At 28.2% G+C, this 13,416-nt stretch overlaps 1 protein-coding gene across 2 annotated transcripts in view; it reads left to right on the top strand.

Moving 5' to 3' along the window:
• The window catches only part of LOC129963239 (intersectin-1-like), a 65,075-nt gene that overhangs the window by 9,436 nt on the left and 42,223 nt on the right, over nucleotides 1-13,416 (top strand). For both annotated transcript variants that reach the window (XM_056077457.1, XM_056077458.1), the window contains exons 3-11: nucleotides 558-621; nucleotides 1,514-1,698; nucleotides 3,957-4,080; nucleotides 8,075-8,248; nucleotides 9,552-9,718; nucleotides 10,479-10,559; nucleotides 11,144-11,294; nucleotides 12,022-12,133; nucleotides 12,540-12,689. In XM_056077457.1, the coding sequence (XP_055933432.1) occupies nucleotides 558-621; nucleotides 1,514-1,698; nucleotides 3,957-4,080; nucleotides 8,075-8,248; nucleotides 9,552-9,718; nucleotides 10,479-10,559; nucleotides 11,144-11,294; nucleotides 12,022-12,133; nucleotides 12,540-12,689 (1,208 nt within the window). The remainder of the gene's footprint in view (nucleotides 1-557; nucleotides 622-1,513; nucleotides 1,699-3,956; nucleotides 4,081-8,074; nucleotides 8,249-9,551; nucleotides 9,719-10,478; nucleotides 10,560-11,143; nucleotides 11,295-12,021; nucleotides 12,134-12,539; nucleotides 12,690-13,416) is intronic.

Here is a 13,416-nt window from a genome sequence, read left to right as displayed (position 1 = left end):
ACATTTCCTCCTATCTTGAATATACATACAGGAAAAACACAGGGATTTTTTTTCCCCACATTTGAGTGGCAACTTTGTTAATATGATCACCCTGTATCTAATATTAAATAAAATATTATAAAATAACCTTATATTTATATAGTTTAAGAAACTTCCTCATTAAATGTAAAATTGCAAACTAATTTCTTTATTTTATTATAATAGTTAAAATTTATTTATTACATTCAATATACAATTAGCTACGTCTTTTATGATTTTAAAAATAAATTCTTTTCAACTGAAGATCAATTTAAAGGCATTTATGAAACTAATTAAAATATGGAAAATCTTCCATTCTTATTTTGTATTATTTAGCATTCCATTACTGCATGCAACCAATCTCTTTAGAGCTCCCATATAAATCCACATAAAGTATTTCTTTCTTATGAAGTAGTATATATTTTCTATTAAATTAGAAAAGGTATGTATCTGAGTTTGCATTAATAAAAGCTTTCCCCTGGTTTTTATATGTTTTTTTTTATATGGAAATTCATTTATTTTATTTTGGTACATTTTAGGTGAACAAGCAAAGAATTTATTCCTCATGTCTGGATTACCTCCCCAAATTTTGGCTCATATTTGGTAAATTTTCTTTTTTATTGCCAAATTTAAATTTAGAATATGCTATATTCCCTAAAAAAAATTGTCATTTAAAAACAGAAGTCTTTAATTTTAAATTAACTTATTACTAATGTGGTTGAAATATTTTAGTCATATTTAATATTGATATTTTTAATCATAAATAACAATACAAGTCAATATGATTTTTCTTTTGGCATCAATTAAAATTGTGGTTTTGTACAACCATATAACAAATTGTAGGTGTTTTGACTTATCAGATATAATCAGATATATTAAAAGAATTGATAATTTGGTTTGTAATTAATGAGCTTAGAAATCATAATAATTACAATAGGAGATTTTTGTAGTATGCTTTAGTGTTTTTTAAACATGCAATAATCTGATATATTAAACGGACAAAAGAATTGATAATTTGGATTGTAATTAATGAGCTTAAAAATCATAATTACAGTAGGAGATTTTTGTAGCATGTTTGTAGTATTTAAAAAATTGTAATGAAAGGGGTAAGGTGTTGTTGAAATTACTATGTGAACATTCTTATCAGTAGAACTTTCATTACTCAATTTGTTTTTTTAATTAGCTATAAATAAAAAAAATTTTAAAAATGTTATTATTCAAAATATTATTTTGATTATCTAATTGAACTAATAACTCTTGGCTAAGATTATTTTAATTTACACAAATTGATATACAGCCATAAAATATGCATTTAAAAAAAAGAATTCAATCCTTTAACTGTTATAAGATATATTGATTCTCTAACTATCTTAAGATATATTGAATTCTTAATGTAATGTGTATCATAATCTTTTAGCATTGAAGATTTTTTTTAAAAAAGTTGCTACCATATCAAACTTTTTGTCCATACTTTAAGTATACAGTTCCTTTCTAGGGCTTTGGCAGATAGGGATGCTGATGGAAAAATGGATGCCAGTGAGTTTGCAGTTGCCATGCATCTCATTGAGATGAAACTCAAAGGATTTGAATTACCTAAAACATTACCACCATCTATGGCAATGCCAGCTCCAGCTATAATTCCTAATGCGCCTGCATATCGCCCACCAGTCTCTCTTGGAGGTATACATTAATTCTGTAGCTAACATTAACATTGTAGCTAAACATTAATTCACAAATTGATTTGCTTTCTTTTGACCCTACTATTCTGTTCGGGTCTAAATGACCCGAAATAAAATTTATACCTTCGTAAAAATATATAATACAAGGATATTTTCATGAATCTTCTTGACATCTTTGGTAAATAATATAAATACGAACTCCTAGAGGGATTTAAGTTTATTCTTATTTCGAAGGAATATTTTTCAATTTATACCTAATGTATCGTTCGGGTCAATATGACCCAATGTAAAAAATTAAAAAAACATTTATTTTTAATCATATATGTTCAATTTCATTTGGAATAACTCAAAATAAAAGAATAACAATAGTTTTTGTAATTTATCCATTTTTGAAACCTGTTTCATCGACGTATGTGTTTTGTCACATGACAAGAAAGCGCTTGCAAGGTCCAAAAGTTGATACGATTGGCAGAGGGCCAATCACTTTGCTCTTATTACAACGTTTCTATTTTTGCTGTATTTCACTTTCTGATACACTAAAATAATTGTGCCTGCGAATGTGAGAGAAAAAATGGTGAATCGTAGAAATTTGAGTCACGCTGATATAGCTAAACTAATAGAAGCTTCTGACAGCAAAGAAATATCGGAGTATGAAAATCATACAGGTGATGAAATTGAGCATGAAAATTCTGACAACGATTTTGATACCAATATTCAAAAAATGAACTATAAAGTGAGTATTCAGACCAAGAATCTTGAAATAAAGTGGAAATGTGATCCACTGCCACATTCTTCTCAATCAACCATTGCTAATATTATAAAAACTACTTCAGAGGTCAAAAGATATGCAGCGTCAAGGATATCAGACGTAAAAAGTGCATTTAAGATAGTATTCAATTGAAAGAGGGTTTATGGGAAAATATTGAATGTAAAACTTTTCAAGCATATATTGGATTATTACTGTTGCTTATAAATCATATGGAGAATCAACAAAAAGCTTATGGGATAAAGAAAGTGGCAGTAATATATTTCGTGCGACAATGTCCCTAAAAATATTTTACACCATATCAAGAGCTATTCGTTTTGATAATAAATCCACTCGTCAAGAAAAAAAATTTGGATAAATTAGCTGCAGTGTGGGAGATCAGGGAAAAGTGGATAAAAATTCTACCAAAATTATATAATCCGAATGAAAATATTACTGTCGGTGAACAATTAGTAGGATTTCGTGGCCGATGTCCTTTCAAACAGTATATACCAAGTAAGCCATCTAAATATGGGATCAAAATACAGACTTTATGCGACAGTAAAACTTCGTATGCACTGAAAACACAAATTTACACTAGAAAAGAACAAAGGTGAAAGACAGACTAAAATCAGGGAATGCGAGTAGTGTGTGATATTACTTATGGGCATTTGGGGCACAATATTACATGTGATGATATTTTCTCATCTTGCAACTTAGGACAACTTCTTCTAAAATGGAAAATGACTATGCTTAGCATCATTAGCAAAAATAAATCAGAACTTCCTGAACAAATGCTAAACAAAGTAATTCACTGCTCCCTAATTTATTTTACAGAAGACACAACAGTTGTAAACTGCATTCCAAAAAAAAAGACAAGAATGTTATTCTTATGAGCACTTTGCATCATGACAAAGAAATTAGCAACAGACCTGACAAGAGAAAAACCATTAATGATCTTAGATTATAATTCAACTAAAGGGGCTGTGGATATTCTTGATCAACTTTTAAGCACATACACTTGTAAAAGAAAAACAAATCGTTGGCCCATGATAGTATATTATAACATGCTTGATATTTCTGCATACAATGCATTTATTCTATGGATTTAATTAACAGAACAGCAGGGTTAATTGTATTCATGGGAGAATTAAACATCTAGATGTTTTAAATTTGAATACTTAAAAGAAAATTAATATGTTCGTTATTTCTGAGAGAAATCTAATTTTTCCCCCCCTTCTGTTTTAACTATTGTGATAAAAATTCATCTGAGTAAGAGCATTTGAGGATATTGTGCTTTTAGTTTTGAATTCTTAAGAAAATAGCAACTTTTAGCTGATTTATAAATCATCTGAATATCAAACAACAATATGTGCAGTGGTAAAGTAGTTGAGATTATGCTCTTAGACTTCAAAAAATAAATGTATAAATATATGTAAAATCTAGATTCTCTAAATTGTATCTTATCACATTTTTAATTAACATAATTTTGCATAGTTATTTCTTTTTCTAAGGTGCTCCTGTTCCTATTGTTCCCCCTGCTACGGTTGGCAACTTAGTTGGAGGTTTTGGAAGGTCAGCTTCTCCTGTGGACAAACCTCAGCGTACTACATCAGTCAGTAGTCAAGATTCACCCACGTAATTATTCTTTTGTCTTATTCATAAATGGATATATGATTGCTCAAAAAATTTTAAAGCTATCATCCATACTATACGATAGCTTTCACTTTGGATATGCTTGTTCAGTTAGGAAGGGGGGAAGGACTGCTTTAAATATTATAGTATTTTGAAAAGCTTTGTGGACTGAACTCTTGAATAATTTCAGACTTGTTATCCTCATGTTATTTGAAAATGTATGTTATAAAGTTTTTAAATGCATTTGGTAAAAAGTCTTTGATTAATCATTTTTGACCATACAATTCTGACCACTAACTTTATTCTTGCTTTGAGACTATTGATGATTATTCAGTTATTTAATAAATATTACATTGTTAAAGATTGATTCCAGATATATGTAATATCTTTTTATCTATTTTGGAAGATATCTTTATAGATTTTTTTTTCATCTATATCTTTAAATAACATGATCATCTTATAAATACAGGTGGTTATCAAAATAATGAAAATGCCTGTGAATAAAAGTGACATTTTTGAATGTGCTTCGTAAGCATTAAAATCTAATAATACCCACCAGGTTTATATATATATATATATATAAATAGCAATGTATATATTCTGGTAGTATGTGTTAGCTTTATTAAAACTCTGCAATTCTTGGATTTTTTTCAAAAGCATAAAATGTCTGACCTCAGATTTTCAGAGGCCAAATTGTAGGAGCTCGTCTAGCTGGAGCAAGTGTGACCGAAACATTCCAACTTTTAGGCATTTCTAGAAGTACGGTGTCTAAAGTCATGGCAGCATACACACAGCTCGGCAAGACAAACTCGACAAAGCAAAATAATAGGCAGAAAGAGAAGCTTAGTGAAAGAGACCGACAAGCATTGAAGTGGATTGTAATGTCTAAAAAACAAACAACTGCAGCAAAAGTGACCGCAGAGCTCAATACCCATCTGGATTCTCCAGTGTCAGTGATTATAGTTAGAGGACACCTTCATAAACAGAACATTTATGGCAGAGCTGCAATTCCCAAGCCTTTGTCACAGGTGTAAACGTCATCTACAATGGTGTCACACCTGCAAAACCTGGTCAGCTGATAAGTGGAAGAAAGGAATATAATCTGACAAATCATGTTTCCTACTTTTTCCTTATGTAATATCTTTTTATCTATTTTGGAAGATATCTTTATAGATTTTTTTTTCATCTATATCTTTAAATAACATGATCATCTTATAAATACAGGTGGTTATCAAAATAATGAAAATGCCTGTGAATAAAAGTGACATTTTTGAATGTGCTTCGTAAGCATTAAAATCTAATAATACCCACCAGGTTTTTATATATATATATATAAATAGCAATGTATATATTCTGGTAGTATGTGTTAGCTTTATTAAAACTCTGCAATTCTTGGATTTTTTTCAAAAGCATAAAATGTCTGACCTCAGATTTTCAGAGGCCAAATTGTAGGAGCTCGTCTAGCTGGAGCAAGTGTGACCGAAACATTCCAACTTTTAGGCATTTCTAGAAGTACGGTGTCTAAAGTCATGGCAGCATACACACAGCTCGGCAAGACAAACTCGACAAAGCAAAATAATAGGCAGAAAGAGAAGCTTAGTGAAAGAGACCGACAAGCATTGAAGTGGATTGTAATGTCTAAAAAACAAACAACTGCAGCAAAAGTGACCGCAGAGCTCAATACCCATCTGGATTCTCCAGTGTCAGTGATTATAGTTAGAGGACACCTTCATAAACAGAACATTTATGGCAGAGCTGCAATTCCCAAGCCTTTGTCACAGGTGTAAACGTCATCTACAATGGTGTCACACCTGCAAAACCTGGTCAGCTGATAAGTGGAAGAAAGGAATATAATCTGACAAATCATGTTTCCTACTTTTTCCTACAACATGACGGGTGCATGTTTGGAGGACACATGCACAAGCATATGATCATGATTTTCTCCTTCCAATTATCAAGTAAACCATTTCGGGGTTTTCTGTTGAACCAATTGCAACCCTGAAAGGAAGGATCATTGGGGAGAAGTATAGAGAAATTTTAACTAATCAGGTCCATCCTATGATGCAAACTTTGTTTCCTGCAAGATATAGAATTTTCCAGGATGATAATGCACCTATCCATGCAGTGAGACTTGTTCAATCATGGTTTGATGAACACGAGAATGAAGTTAAACATCTGCTTTGGCCCGCATAGTCACCCAACTTCAATATAATTGAACCGTTATGGTCTATATTAGAGCGTTCAATACAGAATCGATATCCTCCACCAGTATCTCTCCCGGAAATGCCACAATATCTCCAGGAAAAATGGTACAATATTCCTCTAAACATTATTCAACACTTGTATGAATCAATTCTTAAGCGAATTCAAGCTGTATTACATGCCAAAGGCAGTCCTACACCATACTAATAAAGGATTCTTTATAAATCTAAGGTTTTTCTATTATTTTGATAACCACCTGTATATCAGCCAATGGAGAGTTATAATTTCAAAAATTACAGAAGAAAAAATTTTCAATTACAAGATGGTACATTTTAGTTATAGTACATATAATCAAATGATTTATCAATGTTATAGTACATATATTCAAATGATTTATCAATTTAAGAATTGCTTCCTTTCACAAACACTGTCTCTAGTAGATATCTCCTATCAGAGGCTATTTCTGTAATTTTCTCTGCTTGTTATATTTCACTTTTGAAGTTCTTTGGATATCTCTGATAATCTAGAGGAAATTTTCAATTATCTGCATATTTTTTAACTGTAAAATTTGCATCATGTTAAATTTGTAATTATTTCTTGATTTCTAAATCAATTGATATGGTCTAAAATCTAAGAAAATATGGTCTATTTTCTCTTCTTATTCATATACATGAAGTAAAAAATATACATAGTGGAACCTGCATGTGCCAAACGTATATATATATATATATACGACAATATTCAGTAATAATGGTGTGTATTCGACATTATTATTGCATATGCAATCATTTAAAATTTAATTTCACTTTATATAATTCTTGGTTATCACTTTTGGTTAATTTATCACTTTTTTAAGTATTTAGAAGTAATATGAGCTCATGGTGGTTATACTATATGCCATCACTGGTAATTAAGAGGGAAAAAATAATAATGTAATAACATTGAAGCAGACTTCTGCTAATAACATTTTCTTATGGTAGTCAGATACCACCAATGTATTCAAAAGGTGAATCCCTGCAGGGGTTTGAGCAATTGAAGTAGGGTCTCAGCGAGCTAAGGTTAGTTATTTGTGTACTAATGTTTAATGGAAATAATGAACTAAATTTTAATTATAAGATGTTATGTATATCTGTATATAAAGAACTTTTCTGTATCTTTGATTTTTATTTGCATTATTCTCTTATGCTGAATTAGAAATCCTTCGTATCAAACAAAATGTTTTGTATAAAAAATAAGCCACCTATTTGTGTATCTATTACAATCAAAAAGTAACCATTGTTTTCATTCATAAGAACTATAAATTAAATAGGAATTAAATTTTCCTGATTATTATCAACATAAAAAATCATTTACAAATAAAAGCAGTAAGCACTTACCAAAACAACGATTTCTATGAATCCCTTTTATAATTTGAAGTAAGGTTTTTAATTAAATTCCAGTTTAACTTCAAATTTCTTATTGCGAGAATAATTTTCAATATAATTCTTTTAAGTGTGAAAGTTCAATTCAGAACTTATTAAGAACAACAACAACAACAAAAAAAAAAATGTAAAATAATTGTGCAAAAAAAAAAGGAAATTATATCAAATATTTTGAAAAATTGTTGTTGTTTGAACATTTTTAAACAAAATTAATTAACTATGCCTAATTCTTTTTAGTAAGGAAATAATGAAAAAGTATATCTGTGCTTTAAAATTGTTATCTGTCAAATTTTCATATTTGACTATATATATATATTGGTTATCTCTTAAATTTTTTACTTATATATTTCTTTTTATATATATTGTAATTTTAGTGGTGTGCCACCGTCTTCCTTAATAGAATGGGCTGTGCCTCAGCAATCCAAATTAAAATTCACACAGATGTTCAACTCGTATGACCGTACTAGGACAGGCTTTCTTACTGGTGCTCAAGCAAGAAATATTCTTGTGAACACAGGCTTAAGTCAACCTATTTTAGCCCAAATATGGTAAGAAAGGAACTACTTTTCTTACACTCTAAAGTAATTAGAATTGACATTTTAAGAATATTACAGATTCATGTTTTAACAGTTTTTAATTTTAGAAAATATGTCATTTTTATGATTTGTATGTATATGTATGACTTATTTTTGAATACAATAGTAATATTTATATTCCTAATACAATAATAAATTGGGTTTTTGTTCTTTCTTTATATCAGCATAATTTGTCCAGTTCTCGGAATCAGAATTATTAGTAATTATAAGTTATTTCCCTTATCCAGTTTATAAAGTGAAATTTTGATCTTTTCTGTTAATGAAAATCCATAGGTTTCTTAGATTCAGAATTTAAGTAACATCATATATTCTAGACAACCAAAAAGCTGTCATGGGCACTTTACAATCTTTTTTTTTTTTTTTTATCTGTTTGTTTTGGAAAGAAACGGGATTAAGGATTTTTAGTTTGAGATGTCTAATAAAGTAGCATTCACAATAGTTCAATAATTTATATAAATGGAATATAAATTAATAAATAGTTGAATAACTTTTTTGAATTGGTAAAGGATATTTACTTTTGATGTTTATTAATAAATTAACTTCTTGGCTTAAATTATACAGCCTAAAAAAATCTTGTGCATTATAATTACCTTTATCTTTTTTTTTAGTTAGTTATTTAGAAATAAAGTTAAAAACAAGATTGTAGTATCCCTGGTTTTTAAAAACTGGGCAATGTCATTTGCAAAATATGTACCTGATTTTCTGGCCATATGAAACATATGTAAGGGATTGTATGATTATTTATAAGTTGATAACTGTTTTTAGAATGCATTCCTTTGAACCAATTATCCTAGATGATGTTAATAGCTGTCTCTAATGATAGTCAATATTAGACCTCTAATGAGTCAGAAAATGCTTGCAAGTTTAAAATATTAAATAACTTAATAATTTTAAATAAGTTTTCTTCTTTATATTTCTTCTTTTTCTTCTAATTCTCTTTATCTTTCTGTTCAAAGTTTAATTATAACTGTTAATTTTCAGTGATAATAATTACTTTATAAAAGATCTCTTTTAAAAAAATCTTACTCTAGATCTTTAAATTTTATAGCTGTAGGAATTTGAGTGAAAGAAAATGCTATCTAGAGCTAAATTGTATGGATAACTGTAATATTAATTTTTCCCCCTTTTTGATTGAAAAAAGAAATATTTAAGTGATAAAGAGGCACACTAATTTGGAAACAGATTCTTATATTTAAAGTTGACATTATTTTTTATTAGTGTGATTATTTTTAATTATGATAATGAATGATTTTAGGTCTTTAGCAGACATAGACAGTGATGGAAGACTTTCATGTGAAGAATTTGTTCTTGCAATGCATTTAGCTGAAAGTGTGAAGGCAGGTGATGCCTTACCAAGTTTCTTACCTCCTGAACTCATTCCTCCTTCTCACAGGAGAAAACGGTCAACAAGTATTCAATCAAGTATGTTTTAAACTTTTTAAAAATTAAAGTTGGTTTTTAAAAGATTAATAGCATTTGAAATTTAACTTTTTTGAAAAAAATTCCCATTGTTTAGGCATGTGTGTTATTAATTAGGAATTATGTAAGATTTTATTCATAAAGTGTATCAAAAATTTGGCATTAATGTAAATTACTGAATTTTCTTTTTCCCATTAATGTACAAATTATTTACAAAACATTTCATTTCTGATTGTTTTTTAAGATTCATAGAAATTTAATCTATAAAATTCTTTATTTGAAAGTTTATAGTACTATAGGAATAAGAGCATCTTGCAAAAAAGAGAAATAAATATATGTTTAGAAATATTATTATGTACCAAACTAATAAGTGTCTTTAATAATGATATGGTGTGGTGTATTCATTCTTACATCTTTCTTTTCATCTTGCGTCTTTTCATTTAGTTATAAATTTTATTTCTGAATCAAAAAAATGAATTATCGACACTAATAAAGTATCTAGGTATCTAAAATTTCATTTAATAAAACCTTTTTTTTTTAAGTTATTGAAATTTAAATTGTAATGATAGTGGCTTCCAAAGAAAATCATATATATGCATTAACAAATCCATAAAGAATTGTTAATTTTTCAATCATAAAATTATTGCATTATTTTAGATTTACCTTTATATATATATATATATAACATGCTGGTTAGAGATTTTGATAATTTTAATTGTTAGATTTTGCATTTTTTTTTTAATTTTTTTATTTTATTTTACAGCTGGTTCTACATCTAGTCATGCACTTGGTGACATCAATTTACTTGGTGATTTCAAAGATGAAAAAACACTCCAGCAACAAAGTAAGATTATGTTATATTACCCATTTTCTGTATAATAGTTATAATAAATTATTTTAAAAGAGAGAGAGAGAGAGAGAGAGAGAGAACTATATTACCAAATTAAACCCATCTTGAAAGTGTCTCCAAACTTTTGCTGCTGTCTCCTTTCACTTGTAGCTTCAAAACAGAATATTATTTGCTTTTAAAAAATGTGAAAGCAAATAGTAGATAGGGCCACTATAGTTGACATTTCAAATATTGGTAAAAAATAATAATTATAATCCTTACTAATAAGAACTTCCTTCATGCCACAGAGCTAAAAAATGGTTTTTAATATGGAATTAAGTAATGTAACTGAAATACTTTTTAATTTATTTTAATTTTATATAGGGTATATTTTAATCAATTTTTAATGCAGAATATCAAAAGAATTTCAAACTAATCTTTCAGTGCTTATTTTATTCTTATTTACCTATTATGCAATTCCCTTTCTTTTTAAGCTTTAACTTAATTTTAAAAAAGAAACATGAAGCACAAAAACTTTTGAATTTTAACCATGTAGCTATTAATAGTATCAAAAGTTTGTGATAAATTTTGTTTAATAGCTACTTTTGAAGATAAGCGAAGGGAAAATTTCGAAAAAGGACAGGCTGAATTGGAGAAACGGCGTCTGGCTCTGCTAGAAGCTCAAAGAAAAGAACAGGAAGAAAGAGAACGTAAAGAAAGGGAAGAGCATGAACGAAGAGAGAGAATAAGGTATGTTTAAAACTAGGCTGCTTATGTTGAAGTATCCCATTTTATAACTCTACTTAGTAAAAGCATCTATAAAAATATAACATATTCATATCACAATTCAGAAGTAACATTATCCTAAAAGATTCTCAACTTTTGAGTTTGTTAGATGAATTGGTTTTTAGTTCATGAAATTGAGTTTCGTCTTTGTAAACTTAAATATATGTGCATTTACAAACTTAAAAATATTTGTAATCAAAAATTCTGTTAAATTAGAATTTTTGAGTGATTCTTAATTTAATTTGAATTTTTTTTAAAGGAAAATGGAGAATTTTTTAACTTTAAAGAGATTTTTAAAGGGATTTATTCTCTATTTTTGTTGCATATATGTAAAAAATATGCAAGCAGGAATGACAGTAGAATTTGTTTTCCTGCTTTTGTGATGAATTTAAAGTTTCAGTATTTTCTGTGAACTTAAATTCGGCCTGTTATCAGACTCAGAGTTGTAAATAATATTTTATTGTATACTTAAAAAATCATAAATCTTATGTATGCATTCTTAATAAATATTATTGAAAATTACGAACTCTTTCTTGCTTTATCTGCCTTCATGGAGTCAAAGTGTTATAATTTATAAAATGCCCTGATATAACTTTCATTGAATATTGCTTCAAATTTTGTCATCATTATTATATATTTATATATATTGTGATAATAACAATTTTTAATTGGAATATTTATCTCCAATTAGGCAAGAACAAGAAAGAAGGCGGCAATTAGAGTTGGAAAAGCAACTTGCAAAGCAAAGAGAACTTGAGCAAGAAAAAGAAGAGCAAAGACGTAAAGCTCTAGAGCAGCGTGAAGTAGTTATAAATTATGTTTCTTGAACTAGATTTTTAATTACTTATTGTTTTACAAGTTTGATAAGCTCTTAGTTATCATGTATTGGCATAATTAAAAATATTTAGTCATATATTTTCTGTTAGGTAAAAAAGGTATGCTTTGTATATTTTTTGACAGTGGCCATTTTTATGCCAAATAAGTTTCTAAATATTTTATATTTAGCATACATGAGTTAAATAATTTATTTAATATAAAAAAAAGTTGTGTTGCTTAATTACATCTTTTTAGAAATAGTTTTAATTATGTAAGAATGCTGCTTTCAGCTGAAATCTGAACAGATGTAATAACTGTCATCTCTTTTTTTTTTTTTTTTTTTGTAATTATTTTTACCAAAAAAAAAATAAAAATATTACTGTTTATTCTTAGGCTGCTCGAAGAGAAATGGAGAGACAAAGACAGTTGGAGTGGGAAAAACAACGTCGTCAAGAGTTGATATCACAAAGGCAGAAGGAACAGGAAGCAGTTTGTCATTTAAAGAACTTGAACAAAAACCTCACTTTTGAGCTAGAACAACTGGTAAGCCATGGCATTTCATGTTGATTATAAAATTCAGTTTAATTATTTTTTCATATCAGTAACAGTTAATATCTTTATAAAGCCAGTTATATTTTTAAGAAAGCTTTGTTGTCATTAGTTGTGAAGCATTGTGTATTATAGGGATAAACTATAAAAATAAAATATATATATATATGATTTGAAGCTATTTTACATCTTTCCTCTCTTAGCATGTCCATTGTTTAATATGAAAAAGTGAGAAAAAACTGCTAAAAATAAAACTTAAGCATTTTTGCAGTAGGCTGATTCTACATTTAAACATATTTCTATTATCTTTCTCCTTATTTAATAAATTCCTTTAAAAAAAGATTTACATTAAAAAGAAATTAATATATACTGAGATAGTAAAAAGCTTTGTTAGCATTTGATTATCTTCAAAATTAAAATAGTAGGAAATGAACAATATAAATTCTGTATATGTAACTTTTTAAAAGAAATAATGGAACAACAGAAGGGGTAATTTTAATAGTTTTAAATTCATAATTGAATTTTTTGTTTGTAAATAAATTTTCAGAATGTTTCTGCTGTACTATCAAAAATAGTATGCCATTAAAAGGAGAAAGAAGTTGCCAAATGGGTCATTTCCCTTTAATACAAGGGAATGTTTTTTATTACAAGGAAAGTGTTATAGCCTTTGAAGGTTTAAAATGGGCTAAAGGGACAGCTGATACAGGATAGCTATGAAATT

The sequence above is a fragment of the Argiope bruennichi genome, chromosome 3, assembly GCF_947563725.1.
Source record: "Argiope bruennichi chromosome 3, qqArgBrue1.1, whole genome shotgun sequence".
In the NCBI taxonomy this organism is placed as follows: Eukaryota; Metazoa; Arthropoda; class Arachnida; order Araneae; family Araneidae; genus Argiope; species Argiope bruennichi.
Note: the sequence above shows the minus strand (reverse complement) of the source record. Positions and strands in the feature narration are given on the sequence as shown.